The sequence below is a fragment of the Lepus europaeus genome, chromosome 16, assembly GCF_033115175.1.
Source record: "Lepus europaeus isolate LE1 chromosome 16, mLepTim1.pri, whole genome shotgun sequence".
Classification (NCBI taxonomy): Eukaryota; Metazoa; Chordata; class Mammalia; order Lagomorpha; family Leporidae; genus Lepus; species Lepus europaeus.
In genome coordinates, this window is record NC_084842.1 from 45,699,503 (window position 1) to 45,715,075 (window position 15,573).

The 15,573-nt window shown below is 39.5% G+C and overlaps 1 protein-coding gene across 1 annotated transcript in view; it reads left to right on the forward strand.

Moving 5' to 3' along the window:
- The window catches only part of ADAM2 (ADAM metallopeptidase domain 2), an 80,314-nt gene that overhangs the window by 54,485 nt on the left and 10,256 nt on the right, over positions 1-15,573 (forward strand). Inside the window, exons 15-18 of the mRNA XM_062213292.1 lie at positions 4,326-4,431; positions 8,162-8,345; positions 14,921-14,998; positions 15,219-15,504. Of these exons, the coding sequence (XP_062069276.1) occupies positions 4,326-4,431; positions 8,162-8,345; positions 14,921-14,998; positions 15,219-15,504 (654 nt within the window). The remainder of the gene's footprint in view (positions 1-4,325; positions 4,432-8,161; positions 8,346-14,920; positions 14,999-15,218; positions 15,505-15,573) is intronic.

Sequence of the window (15,573 nt, forward strand, 5' to 3'; positions counted from 1 at the left end):
GTGTGTGTGTGTGTGTGTGCCTTGCATATAATTTTTAAGATTTACACTGAGTATCTTTCTTACTGGTGTCATTGAAAATAGATGATTTTTATTGGTGTGTGATTTTTATTGACAGTGAGATAGACATGATTGATTTTTAAAATTTTCTGCTAGTAACCTGAAACCTTGCTAAATTCATTTACTGGATCTTAGAATTTTTTCTTGAATGTATTTCAGGATTTTCTACATAGACAATCCTGTCATGCACAAAGAGACAGTTTTGTGTCTTCCTTTCCAAACTCAATTCTTTCTAGTTCTTTGCCATCGTTGTGACATTTTCTACTATTTCCAATATGATGTTGAATTGGAATGAAGAGAGTAGACATTGTTGTTCTGTGTGTGTAGTGAGAAAGCATTGTCTTTCACCATGAATTTTATATTAGTTTCATGCTTGCTTTGCTTGTTTTTAGGTTTCTGCTCCAGTGGAAGATTTTATCCCGAATTGAGGATGAAATCTGTTAGAATTTTTCTATATGTATATGGATTATCATATTTTTACTTAGTCCATTAATGTGATGAGTTACACCAATAGATTTTTGACTGTTCAACATTTTATTATCATGTTTTATCATTCTTTTTACATTTTATAGGGTTCTATTTACTGATTTTTTTTTCAAGGATCATTGCCCCTATGTTCACAAGAAACACAGTCTGTAGATTTATTTCTTGAATGTCTTTTCTGATTTCAGTGTATGGCTGGTCTCAAAAAAGACATCTTGGAAAATGCCTCTTCTCTACGATAGCCCATAAACATGTGTGTAGCCCTGAAATGATCTCTTCCTGAGATGTTTGAGAAAAGTCGCCTGTGAAGGTGGATAGCTCCAGGAGGTTTATATGTTGGAAAGTTGCAGACAGCGGCGGGCACTGTGGTGTAGTAGTTTGAGCCCCCGCCTGCAGCCCCAGCATCCTATAGGAGCACCAGTTCCAGTCCGGATGTAGAGTTTCCACTGCAGTTTTCTCTCTAACTCTCCCCTGAGACTACACTTCCTCCACTTTTTTTTTCTTTTCCTATTTTCCCCTAGCTGAGAGCAGTACACCCTTCCCCTGTTCTGCCATCTTGGAATCCTCTATTTGATTTTGAGCTGAGTTTTTGCACAAGTTTGGGCCTTTCTAGGAATTTGTCCTCCATTTCACCTAAATTGGCAATCTGTTGCAGTTTTTTTTTTTTTAGTACCAATGATTATTCTTTTAATTCTTGTAAGATATGTAGTATTTGTGGGGGATAAACCCACCTGAGACCACCTTTCCACAAAACAATGGGCTCAGACACACGAAGAATGCAAGAAGCAAGGCTCTGTCCATGACCTTGCAGGGTGGGTGTCTGGTGGCAGGTACCCCTGAGACAGGAACCAAGAACTCTGCTCCCTTCCAGGGCTCAGGTCCCTTCCCCCAGTTCCTCATTGGCTGAGTACTTTGGAAGTCACAATCTTCTTAATGTTGCCTAAGACTGGGCAGGTGATTTGGTGCCCAGACCAGTTGCTGGGCAAGCAGGAGGGGGATGAGGATTGCTTGGGACTATGGCACAGGCCTTGTATGAGAAGATCTGTTACAGTCCCAATTTGTTGGTTTTTTGTTTGTTTGTTTTTGACAGGCAGAGTGGAAAGTGAGAGAGAGAGAGACAGAGAGGAAGGTCTTCCTTTTCTGTTGGTTCAACCCCCAATGGCCACTGTGGCCGGCGCCAGGAGCCAGGTGCTTCCTCCTGGTCTCCCATGCAGGTGCAGGGCCCAAGCACTCGGGCCATCCTCCACTGCACTCCCGGGCCACAGCAGAGAGCTGGACTGGAAGAAGAGCAACTGGGACAGAATCCAGCACCCTGACGGGGACTAGAACCCTGGGGTGCCAGCACCACAGGCGGAGGATTAGCCTATTGAGCCACGGCGCCGGCCTCAGTCACACTTTGTTCTAAAACCACACTACTATAAGCTGGAGGTCTATGTTATGACCGGACTAAGGCTGGTCATGCTGTTCGAAAATAAACCATAAGCATTTTCTTACAATAATCTCTCCTCTTTTCCAATCCTTATAGTTATAATATGTGTCTTTCATTTTACCTTGTTAGTCTGACTAAAGATTTTTACATTGAATTAATTTTTTCAAAAATCCAGTTTTTTTATTTCATGAATTTTTCTATTTTTCTGTTCTCGTTTTTACTAATGTCCACTCTTACAGTAATTATTTCATTTTTTCTTTATTTCTCAAGTTGGTGTTATTCTGTTTTTAGTTTCATAAAGTGGAAGCTTAGGTCATTGATTAAGACATTTCTTTTACTGAAAAAGAAGCAGGGCTGCTGTAACTTTTCCAAAGCAGTTGCTTCTCTATATCTGCACAATGTGAGTATGTCTTGTTTATATAATTTTATTAAATTCCAAATATTTCCTAATTTTGATGCTTTTTTGCTTGGATATCTGAGCTCTTTAGAATTTCTTTTTTTTAAAAAAAGATTTATTTTATTTGAAAGACAGAGAGGGAAAGACACAGAGAGAGAGAGAGCTCTTCCATCTGCTAGTTTACTCCCTAAATGACCTCAACAGCTGGGGTGGTCCAGGATGAAGCCAGGAGATAGGAGCTTGCGCCACATCTCCCTCGTGGATGCAGGGGCCCAAGTACTTGAGCCATCCTCCGCTGCTTTCCCAGGCACAGTAGCAGTGAGCTGGATGGATAGTAGAGCAGCCAGGACTCAAACAGGTACCCATATGTGATGCTGAAAGCAACAGCTTAACCCTCTATGCCACAGAATTTTATTGTTTAAGCTCCAAGCATTTGGGAGATTTTTATGTATCTTTCTGTAATCAATAACCTTGATCTTGTTATGGTCTAAATATATTGATTAATACAGTATTTTTTAATTTGTTGAGGTGTATTTTATGTCCTGAAATACAACCTTCCTGAATGTTTTCTATACACTTGAAAAGGGTGTGTATGTTGCCATTGTTACTTTTAGTGTTACTTAAAATAAATGTCATTTAGGTCAAGTTGGCTAATAATTTATTCAGGTATTTTAAGAAAAGCCATGTTGAAAACATCAACTATAATTGTAGATTGGTATGTTTTCAATGTCGTCAAATGGTTTCCATCTTCTCTGAAGAAAAATCTGCCACATGTATCCCCTGTTCCTTCCATTAGGAATTCCTCTGTCTTTAACGTCTGTCCATTGTCATATGATATGCTCCCGAGTGTATGTGTGTGCACATAGTATTCTCTGAGTTTCTTGGAATTGTGGCTTAAATATATTACTGCACAGATTTTTAAAAATTCAAATATATATTTATATTTAATCATCTCTCCATTAATATTTAAATTCTTTAATACCTTTCCTTCTTGCATATTTATATCATATGGAATCTGGTTTAGTCTATGTTTACCATAATACTCTTCATTACTTTAACACAGCTATGTGTTTGTTTGTGTCTTATTTGTTCTTAAATGGTATTTTAAATGGAGACATATTTCTAGTTCAAAATTGTTCTGCTGTTTTTCATCTTTAGCTTTTATCTTTGAAAAGCCCTGTCTTTAGTCTAAATGTTCTTCTTGTATAGATACTGCCATCAAAGTTTTTCTTCTGCTAGTCATAAGAAATGAGAGACTAATCGCCTAAGTTAGGTCAAAAACTGACATTTGTTGAGGGTTGGTTGAAGTTTAGGTAAGGTTCAGTTCACCCTTATTTCTAGGGCATAATTCTCCAGGGCTTTCTGGACAGCTCACCGCATCTACTCACTGAGACTCCTCGTCCTGGCAGGTGGATAGCCCTAACACAGAAATGGCTGGCCGGCACCATGGCTCACTAGGCTAATCCTCTGCCTGCGGTAACGGCACCCCGGGGTTCTAGTCCTGGTTGGGGTGCCGGTTCTGTCCCAGTTGCTCCTCTTCCAGTCCAGCTCTCGGCTGTGGCCCGGGAGTGCAGTGGAGGATGGCCCGAGTGCTTGGGCCCCGCACCTGCATGGGAGACCAGGAGAAACACCTGACTCTTGGCTTCGGATCGGCACAGCGCACTGGCTGTGGCAGCCATTTGGGGGGTGAACCAATGGAAAAGGAAGACTTTTCTCTCTCTCTCTCACTGTATAACTCTCTGTAAAAAAAAAAAGAAAAAAGAAAAAAAAAGAAATGGCAAGACAAAGCATTGCTACCTTGTGGAAGTCATCATCTTAGATTTGCCTCTCCTTCCCTGCACGTTATAGTCTTATTTTGTTCAAAATATTTTAGAACATCCCAGATTTTTAAATGTAGGTGTTAATCATTTTAATGTAAATTAATACACAATTAATAGGACTAATTGTACTGTTTTTCAGAAGTAGAAGGCGGCACTCCAGAATGTTATGAAGAACTGAATGCTATGGCTGATATATCTGGGAACTGTGGCATAACTCATGATGGGTACAAAAAGTGTGATGCTGGGTATGCTCTCACAAATCTATCTGAGAACCTCTGCTTATTAAAGCCTTCTATTTGAAAGTAGCACCAACCAATAAATCTTATATGAAAGCAAAACAGCACCTGCTGTAAAGGGGTTGTTGATGGATAAGTATTTTTCTTTCTTGTATACCCAAATTATGCTTTGTATTTTCCCCCTACCAAGTATTTAATTTACATTTAGAAACATTACTCACCATTAATCCATTTTTTAAAAAAAATTTTAGATGCTATCACCTTAATTTTATCCAGGGTGATGATGTAGAGACGGTTGAAGTGTGAACAAATGCTACACCAGACTTCTGTTTTCAAAGCCCAACTCCAGTGTTGAGCTGTTTGTGTGGCATCAGGCATATACTTCAGTCTCATACATGAACTATGAGTATCGCTGACATCACTGGAGTGATACAGATCCTGGATGAAAAACATGTAGACTGGTGACTGACACAGGGCATGCACTATGTGAGGGTCAACTATTAGCTATTCTCATAGTAGATGAAGTAGAACTAGAGGGTCCCTTAACCCCACTCACTTCGTATAAAATTTTATTTTGATATTATTTCAAAAGTAAAAGTAAAAATTCTGTAAAAGCTTCTAGTTTGTCTGAGCAGTACAAAGAATCACCATTTACCTTTTGTCCTGATTCACCAATTATTTCCATTTTGCCTATTTGCATTAACCCTTTGTTTTTCTAACTCTTCTTCCCTGTCCTCTCTTCATAATTACTCTTCTGACCCATTTAAGTATAAATTGCTTTTTTACCCCTGAATAAATAAGTGCATCTTTCTTTAGGATAAATATATTTTCTTGCATAAATGTATTCTAGCTGTCAAACATGGTTCATACTGAAACCTCAGTGATTGTCTCAATGAAGTGTTTATAGAAATTTTCCCTTGCTCAGGAACAAATCTGTAGTCACCTATATATGAGTCTCTTATACATTGTTTTTACAGTTTTTTTTTTAGTCTGGAACTTTTCATTTGCATTTTCTTAGATCTTTAAAAATGCTACAGTTAATTATTTTGTAGAATTTCCTGACAAGTTGCATTTGTTTGATAGTTTTCATAATTATATTCAGGTTATACATTTTGCCCATTCAACACTAAAATGATGTTGTGTCCTCCACTGCAACTTTCACAAAGACACATATCATTTTATTTCCATATTGGAAATTTTAGATTACGTATTTTGGTAAACTTCTTTTTCATTAAGTTTCTCAACTGTAGAGTTAATATTTTTCCTCACATGTTTAATATGTAATTTATGGGGCATTATAAGATGGTGGTAATATTCTGTTTCTCTTTAAACTTTTGCCTACTTGTTCTAAGACCTATTGATGATTTTCTAATTCCGTTATCTGCCTTTGCTTTATTAGCGAGGACCGTGTTATGGGAAAAAGTATTCCTTTCCTTGTATTTCTTTTATTTATTTGGCCATACATTTGCTCATATCAACTTAAACTCGCTAATTGTTATTTTAGAGTGCATTACCCCCTTTATTTATTTTGATATTTTCTCAGATTGTCTTAGTTTGGGCTTGTGAGAACCCCTCTGAGTAGGTTACTGCGTCCTTTCAAAAGTCTGTATGAGTCTAAGAACTTTTAAATTTTTCTAGCACAGAAAAAGATATCGTAGACTCCTGGATTCAGAGCTGGATTCCAGCTGTATGCTGTACTGCCCTGTGATCAGCAGCTGACAACACTGCTCATTTCTGTATGCCTCCAAGAGATGCTTTTTAGGAGCTCTCTGGAGTCTTCATCGCTCATGTGTAATTCAGTGATCATATGGGTTTTAAGATAAAGTTTAGATGCAGATTTTAGTAGGTAGTCCCTCTAAATGTCCAGTTACCTAACTGATGTTAGACCCATCTTCTTACTCAAGCTAAGAAGATTTGATGTGTTCGGATGAGTTTTTAAAAACTCACATCTGCAAAATATCTCATGATACAGTTCCTATTCTTAAAACTCAGTTGTCATACAATGCTTTCCTTTTCCAGGTACACTCTAGTCCATTCAAAGTGTGAGTGTGAGTGTGTGTGTATATGTGTGTTTCAGATTACAGTTCTAGCCTACCATGCCTTCCCACCAAAGACCACTGGGAATGTACCTGTAGTAGATCAGCTGGGCTGTGTGTGACATGTTGTCCTGAGTAAGAATGCATATTATGGGAATCGGTAGAAGCGTTCAGTTCTGGAGTTTTAGAAAATTCCTGGAGGATTTGTGCTTGGATTAGATGATTTTTAGCAGTGGTTCAGTTTTTTGTCAATTTATACAGTCAGAACAAATTTCATGTATACAGTTTTAAGAGCATAATGCTACTTCCCACCCCACCCAACCTTTCCTCCCATCTACCTCCCCTCCTCCTTTCTAACTCATCATTTTCCTTCTGTCTGAAGAACTCAGATGTTTAACATTTCTTGCAGGACACATGTTGAGAATAAACTCCCTCAGTTTATTACCGTCCACTTCCTACTAAGTCTGCTGTTTTCTCCTTTTCCCCTTGGCACTGAGGCTTTTCGGTCCTGTGCACCAATTCAAGAAAGACCCCTTTAGCCCTGAGGTCTTTGGTTTATATATGCCCTGCTCTGCTAAAATGACGACCTGGAGTAAGCTGGGAGAGGCAGAGCCAGGACAGAGGGTGCAGGCTCCCACTACTTGTAGCACATTTTTATAGCATCTTTCCAGAGTAAATGCCTCTCAATTTGTCCTATAGGGCAGAGTGGTTTTCACATCCCTGGAATGATTGTTTCTAACCAATAGATCCCTTTTTTATACTTGGTGTGTCTGTGGCAGGGCTGGGGGCATGACTCAATGCTGTGCTCTCTTTCTCTTAGAAATGCCAGCTTTAACTTTATCTACACAATTCTCTCTATTCTGGTGTATGATTTATCACAGAACCTAGCACTGAGCCACAATAAGTGTTCTCATCTACCAGAAATAGAAAGGAACTTCCTTCATCTCCTAAAGCAACATGTACCTGTACTGCTAGAAGCCTCCATCTTAAAAAAAATTCTTTCAATTAGAAGAACCTAGATTACATTTTCCTTAATCCAGGATTCATGATGACAAATTTTTAAAATCATTGTCCTGTCGCCTGATTTGGGGGAAAATTTCTTCTGCATGTAGAATGGGAAGCTTGCCCACGTTGACCTTTGATATCTGTCATTCAACAGTCTACTGTTTTGTTTTGTTATTTTTACTGTTGGAAAGTTAATCCTCCAGTGTATTAGGGCTTTTTGGTTGGTAATATTTCTTTAATTTCAAGTTACTTTTATGATTTTTCTCTGTGGCTTACAGCACTATCATTATGAAGTATGTTCATGGTTTTATTTTAGTACTGATTGCCTCAGTATCTTTCAGTATCTCTTCTGTTGGAGATCCATAATGCTAAACTGAAAAGGGAACCCAGGTAGGCTGATACTTAAACAAATGTACCAATTTTTAAAGGTTGGATTTGACGATGTTTGAGTATCAAACAAGAGTGAAGGATTCACAAGCAAAGTAAGCAGGCTAACTAGGAAGTAGCTCATAATTATTACAATGTTCATTTCTCAGTAGCAATTCAGACAAACCCTTCCTGTTTTTTGAAGTCCCAAAATTAATTACATATATTCTTTTGCAAATATTGGCTTTGTATAAATATATTAGCTTTAGGTATGATATTCTAATATTTCCATATATTAAAATTAATGATTTTCATTTATGGGAAAATTATAGTAATCGGAAGTGTGGAAAATTAATGTGTAAGCATACAACTGAGACTATACTTGAAATTCAAAATGCTACTATTATATATGCCAACGTAAGTGGATCAATCTGCGTTTCCCTGGAATATAAACCAGATCATCTAGATGTTGCAAAGATGTGGGTACCAAATGGAGCTGTGTGTGGTAATAATAAGGTAAGTTGGCCAATAGTCTTTTCTTACCAAATAATTTTCTAATATTTTATACTCTTATTGAATGCTACATATTTTGTGTTTGCCATCATAAATTAAGTGTATTTTCATTGTAGAAAATTTGGAATATCAGAAAAATTTTTTAAAAATAAAATATAATCTGCAAACAGTGATAGAATATATTGTTATCAGCAATTCATTGGCTATTTTGTCTTTTTAATGGAAATTGTGTATATTCATTGATGGGACTGAGAATCACAGTGCTCAGGATATTTCATTAAATTATGAATTATCTTTGGATACATTATATTGTTAAAGTAAGATCTTACCATTGTAGTGATGAAAATAGTCATGATTTCATAGAGTGAAACAAACCCCCATCCACATCACATACCTGAAATATAATTATACTTGCCATTTTCAGTAACTACTTGTGTCCATACTTAGGTGGGGTTCTTTAAAAGTTCACAGAAAATGCATATTAACAAAAAAAAAAATGCATGGATTTTAGTATTTCTCTGTACCAAGAGAAACTTATCTTTCAATTCCATATTCCATGAAATTTTTGAAGTACCCTTGTGTAAGTTCAATCTATTTTTCACATCTTCATTGCATATCATTATGAATATACACATATTTAAAATAGTTTACCTAAGAGTTAAGGAAATACTTTTTACACAATTTGAATGTCTTCTTCAATCAAGCTTTACTAATATTCATTTAGAAAATAAAGAAGTAGAAAAAGTGTACAGCCGGCGCCGTGGCTCAACAGGCTAATCCTCCGCCTTGCGGCGCCGGCACACCGGGTTCTAGTCCCGGTCGGGGCACCGATCCTGTCCTGGTTGCCCCTCTTCCAGGCCAGCTCTCTGCTGTGGCCAGGGAGTGCAGTGGAGGATGGCCCAAGTGCTTGGGCCCTGCACCCCATGGGAGACCAGGAGAAGCACCTGGCTCCTGCCATCGGAACAGCGCGGTGCGCCGGCTGCAGCGCGCCTACCGCGGCGGCCATTGGAGGGTGAACCAACGGCAAAAGGAAGACCTTTCTCTCTGTCTCTCTCTCACTGTCCACTCTGCCTGTCAAAAAGAAAAAAAAAAAAAAGTGTACAAAATGAAAACATTACCCCAAATTGTCACACAAAACCCAGTTATTTTTAGAGCTTTGTAATATATTTGCTTTCATGAAATTTAGTTTGAAGAATATTTTCCAAATTAAACATAGGCTATATCATTGAAGAACAGCATAGTAAAAAAGAATTAGCAAACAGCTAGCGCTTTATTTGTCCTGATAATGGAAAGTGAGTTTGGAGGTTGCCCATCCAATACAGTTATGCGGCTCCACTATGTCATCAGTCTGGTTTTCAGCTATGTATCCTATACTGTGTTCCTCCTCCTGTACTTTCAAGGTGATTAACTGAAGCTCTAGCTAGCCCCACGCTGTAGGATGGATGGTTGGAAAGATCTAATAAAAAAGAATGTGCCATCTTTGTTCACCATGGTTGGTGAGGGGTGAAAGAGTGTTCGTGACCAAAGAGGTGCCCCGTCAAGTTGACATCTGTTTAAGCACCTTTAAAACATGCCCTTGTTAAAGATTTAAGTACCAATGCATATTGATGCTGGAGAAGTTTCTGCTCCATGGTAGAGAGAGAGAGGAGGGCTGGGTAGAGATCTTGGGGAGGTTACCCAAGTGGTAGCCCCAAAACTTTGCCTTCATGTGTATCATATATTTCTGTCTATTCACTAACAGTGATCAAGCTAGCTGCATGTTGAATGTTCTGGTGATTTCTATGAATTCTACACATTAGAGTGTCACCATTTTTAAAATACTCCTAAGAGTAAGAGTTTGAACATATCATTATAAGAAATCCCAAAATTATTTTTGTCAACAAAGAGCAAGTAAGAGAGTGGCTGCTATAAATATAGTTTCAATTCTCAGGTATTGGTGACTATATATATACCTAACCACTACCACTCCTTGTACCAAGTTATTCCTAGAAGGAATCCAACAAAGGATTTGAATAAATCTGTATTTTAAAGTCTTGATCCAGAGATCCAAGTAGAAATCATAAGCAACTTCATCGGGGTCTCCCCAATGGGTGGCAGAGGCCCAAGCATTTGGGTCATCCTCAGGTGCCTTTCTAGGCATATTAACAGGGAGCCAGATCAGAAGTGTAGAAGCCAGGACTTGAACGGGCACCCATATGGGATGCCAGCATCCCAGGCAGTGACTCAACTGGCTGCACCACAGCTCCAAAGAAGAAAACTTTATGTTAATATTTCCAGTTATATGTTCTTTGGTTTACCTTCAGTGGCTTGGAGCTTCTCCACAGGTGCATTAAACATACTGGAAATTGAAGCATAGCATCATTTGATATGAAAGGCTGAAAAAGGCCTCTGAAAACATTTGAATACTTTTGAGCATCATGCTTGGCTTCCCCCATCTCAGTTAACTGTGTCACCACCAATAGAGTGAAACAAGCCAGAATCCTTGATGTCATTGACCTAACTCTTTTCATCCTCCATTTATAATCCACAGTGATCCAGCCCAGGCTGTTTTAAGCTTTTTAACTATGTCTCAAATACATCTACTGGTTTGTGTCTCCACCACCACTCAATTTCACTCTATAGTTACCATTTTTGTGGGCTACCATAATGGCATTCTAATGTTCTATCTCCAATTTCTTTTTGCCCTTTCCATTCTTTTTTTTTTTTAGATTTATTTTATTTGAAAGAATTATGGAGAGAGGTAGAGACAGAGAGAGGTCTTCCATCCGGTGGTTCACTCCCCAGATGGCCACAATGGCCAGAGCTGCGCCGATCCAAAGCCAGGAGCCAGGAGCTTCTTCCGGGTCTCCCACGTGAGCGCAGGAGCCCAAGGACTTGGGCCATCTTCTACTGCTATCCCAGGCCATAGCAGAGATCTGGATCAGAAGAGGAGCAGCCGGGACTAGAACCGGTGCCCCATGGGATGCTGGCGCTTCAGACCAGGGCTTTAACCCACTGTGCCACAGCGCCGGCCCCTCCATTCTCTTTTTCTGAAACAAGCTTTTATCAGCTTTCCTTCTCTGCAAGTAAATTTCTTAAGTCTAGCAAACTGCTTGTAGGTTGAAGGTCAACTCCCTTGATAGAGACTGTAAGATTCTCTGCAATCCTACTCTATTAGCTTTTATAACTGCAACTAAAATACTTGAGAGAGAGAAGTTAACTTATAAAGAAAGAAGGTTTATTTGGGCTCATGGTTTTGGAGGTTCACAGTCTAAGTTCAGGCAGCCACTGTAGCCTGGCATCTGATGCCAATGAAAGCTGGTGATGGTGGAGTACCTGTCGAGCAAGGGCCACATGGACAGCCAGAACATTTGTCCTCTGTGTCCATGTGTCTCTCTATATGATGCTACCATGACTCAATCACGGGCTCTACCCTAGCTACTTAATCTAATCTAATTGCTTTCAAATGGTGCCACCTTCAGACACCATAACTGAATCAAGCCTCCACCCTTAATTCATCAACCACTAACATCAATCAATTAGCCATTACCATAATACGTTGGGAACTAAGTCTCCAACAAAAGGGCCTTCTCTCACTTATATCTAACATGTTTATTTGTGTCTCTTTTACTGCAACCTAAACAAGTGAGATTTGAGTTGCTTGCTGGTATCTTCCTGGGGCCGAACACACCGTAAGACCTAAGTATTTATTTCATGAATAATAGAATGGCTATTCTCTGTCTGACATCCACACTACCCTTTATATCTTCTTGCAGTTTCCCAACGGTCTTCCTCTGGAGGGTCATTTTAAATATCACATCTTTGTCTTTCTGGGTCTGGTTTATTTCACTTAGTATAATGATCTCCAATTCCATCCATTTTTTTTCAAATGTCAGGAGTTCATTCTTTTTGTGCCTGAGTAATATTCCATTGTGTATACATACTACATTGTGTATATATACCACAATCATCAGTTGGTGGGCATCTACATTGATTCCATATCTGTGCTACTATGAATTGAGCTGCTATAAACATGGGAGTGCACTAGCCTCAGAATCCGCCCTTAAGGCATTTGGATCTGGCTGACGAGCCCATGAGAGTATTTTAGGCAAGGAAAGCCAAGACACTCTGGAGAAAAAAAAAAAAAAACCTAAATTAAGATCTCTGCAAGTGAGATCCCAGTGGAAAGAACGGGCCATCAAAGAAGGAGGTACCTTTCTCTGAAGGGGGGAGAGAACTTCCACTTTGACTATGACCTAGTCTAAATAAGATTGGAATCAGCAAACTCAAAAGGCTTCCATAGCCTTAGCAACTCATGACAAGAGCCTAGGGTGATTACTGACGTCATAAACAAGAGTGTCAATTTGTTAAGTCAACAACAGGAGTCACTGTGCATCTGCTCCCCATGTAGGATCTCTGTCCTTAATGTGTTGTACAATCTAAATTAATGCTATAATTAGTACTCAAACAGTACTTTACACTTCGTATTTTTGTGTGGGTGCAAACTGTTGAAATCTTTACTTAATATATACTAAATTGATCTTCTGTATATAAAGAGAATTGAAATTGAATCTTGATGTGAATGGAATAGAAGAGGGAGCGGGAGATGGGAGGGTTGTGGGTGGGAGGGAAGTTATGGGGGGCAGGGGGGAGAGAAGCCACTGTAATCCAAAAGCTGTACTTTGGAAATTTGTCTTTATTAAATAAAAATTTAAAAAAAAATGGGAGTGCAGATATCTCTTTCATATGCTGATTTCATTTCCTTTGGATACATTCCCAGGAGTGAGATAGCTGAGTCATATGGTAGGTCTTTTTAAATTTTCTGAGGAATTTTCATACTGGACGTTTTCTCTTATTTGTAGAAGTTAATATATATAGAGAGAAAAAATTGTGTGGATGTCATCATTGGGTATTTAGTAACAAATAGTGCTTCATTGAGTTGTACCATGTGACAATATACTTTATTTTCTCCACTTTACCATTGTTGTCATGAATCTTTCACTCTGTTATTAAATATCTCTGTTTTCAAGAAAAATAGTATATGTATTAAATAATGTTTACCTTTGAAGTGAATGTTACAAAATGCTTTTTTGAAAAAATACGTTTATTGGGGCCGATGCTGTGGCACAGTGGGTTAACACCCTGGCCTGAAGCACCAGCATCCCATATGGACGCAAGATCAAGACCCGGCTGCTCCACTTCCCATCCAGCTCTCTGCTATGGCCTGAGAAAGCAGTAGAAGATGGCCCAAGTCCTTGGGCCTCTGCACCCATGTGCGTGACCCAGGATAGCAGTAGAAGATGGCCTAGGTCCTTGGGCCCTTGCATACGCATGGTAGACCTGGAAGAAGCTTCTGGCTCCTGGCTACAGATCAGCTCAGCTCTGGCCGTTGCAGTCATTTGGGGAGTGAACCAGTGGATGGAAGACCTCTCTCTCTCTCTCTAGCTCTGTGTGTGTGTGTGTGTAACTCTGACTTTCAAATGAATAAATAGATCTTTAAGAATGTTTATTTATTTATTTGAAAGGCATAGGTACAGAGAGAGAGAGAGGGAGAGACAGAGAGAGATCTATCTTCCATCAGTTGTTCACTCCCCAAATGGCCGCAACAGCCACAGCTGGGCCAAAGCCAGGAGCCAGGAGCTTTTTCCGGGTCTCCCACATGGGTGCAGGGGCCCAAAGCACTTGGGCCATCTTTAGCCACTTTCCCAGGCACATTAGCAGGAAGCTGGATAGAAGTGGAGCAGCCAGGACTCGAATCAGAGTCCATATGGGATGCTGGTGTCCCAGGTGGCAGCTTTACCTGCTATGGAATATGGCAAAATGTTTTTTTAAACAATTGTAAGATAAAAAAGAAAAATATATTAGATGTGTATTTTATTTCTTTTTGCATATCTGAAAAGTAAATTTGATGAAGGGACAAATGTACTGCTTGATTCTTCTTCATGTTATAATAATCCTGCATGATAATTCCAAGAGTTTTCTCAAGAAAATTTACTATGTTGTTTGGGCCATTGAATGGAAATTCTTAGTTTTCTTTTTAAGTGGAATTATGGAGGATAAGGGATGGAATATTAAAATTGCTGCAATAAGGGTTTTGACCACAAGTTGTACTGTTTTGCTTTACAACAATGAATCATATGTATTGACCCAAATCCTACTGAAATACAGTAGGTATTCACACACTACCACCACAACAGAATATTGTGTTTTTTTTCTTATATGGAGTCTGACTTTCATGTCCAGGCAGATTAGGCCCTATTCCCCTTCAGGGTTCAGTGAGAAGGTTTTACTATTCCAGAAATGCTTCCCTGACACTATTGCACTTACCACCTACTTAACTGCTCTTTCAGTCATCTCATCTCTACCACTGTCCCTGTAGAAACGAACAAAACACAGCGCTATTATTCTCTTTTTTTTCCCCGGATAACCAGTGCCTCACTCAATGCAGGAAACACAGTAGCACCATAAATTACCCATTCATTTCTAGTTGAACAATATTCACTGTTGAAAGAACACCTTTTATGTTCGTATAGTATGGAATTTTGTAATTAAATGTCAAATCTAGGTAGCATACAGCTTCTTTTGGCTTGCCTTTTCAGATCTGCCAAAATAAGGCCTGCGTGGATACCACATATGTGAATCTTGGCTGTACTGTACAAAATTGCAACGGTCATGGGGTAAGTACCAGGGTTATGAGGTGCGAATAGAAATTACTGGAAGTAATCCCAGAAGGCAAATACTCAGCTGCACACGCCCTCACACACATACACATTGGTATTCCCATAAGCCCGCATGGGCAAATCAGCCTTCTGGGACCTAGCTTTATTTGCTAATTCTAGTTGAACACTTAGAACTCTAGCTGCCTCTCTTAAAAAGTGCTATTCCTCCTGCTTTCAGATATGCAACAGCCTACAGCACTGTCACTGTAACCCTACATATTTACCTCCAAATTGCTCAGCTACGGATGACGGATGGGCTGGTGGGAGCATCGACAGCGGCAATTTCCAACCAGGTGGCGTTGGCGTTGGCGGTGTTCCCGGCGTTGGCGGGCTCGGCGGTGTTCCCGGCGGTGTTCCCGGCGCTGTTCCCGGCGTTGGCGGTGTTCCCGGCGTTGGCGGTGTTCCCGGCGTTGGCGGTGTTCCCGGCGCTGGCATTCCCGCTGTCTTTCCCGGTATTGCCGGTGGTAAGTATTGATAGCAAATTTTAAACATAATTTAAATTCCATTTTATTCATTAAATTTAATAAACAGTA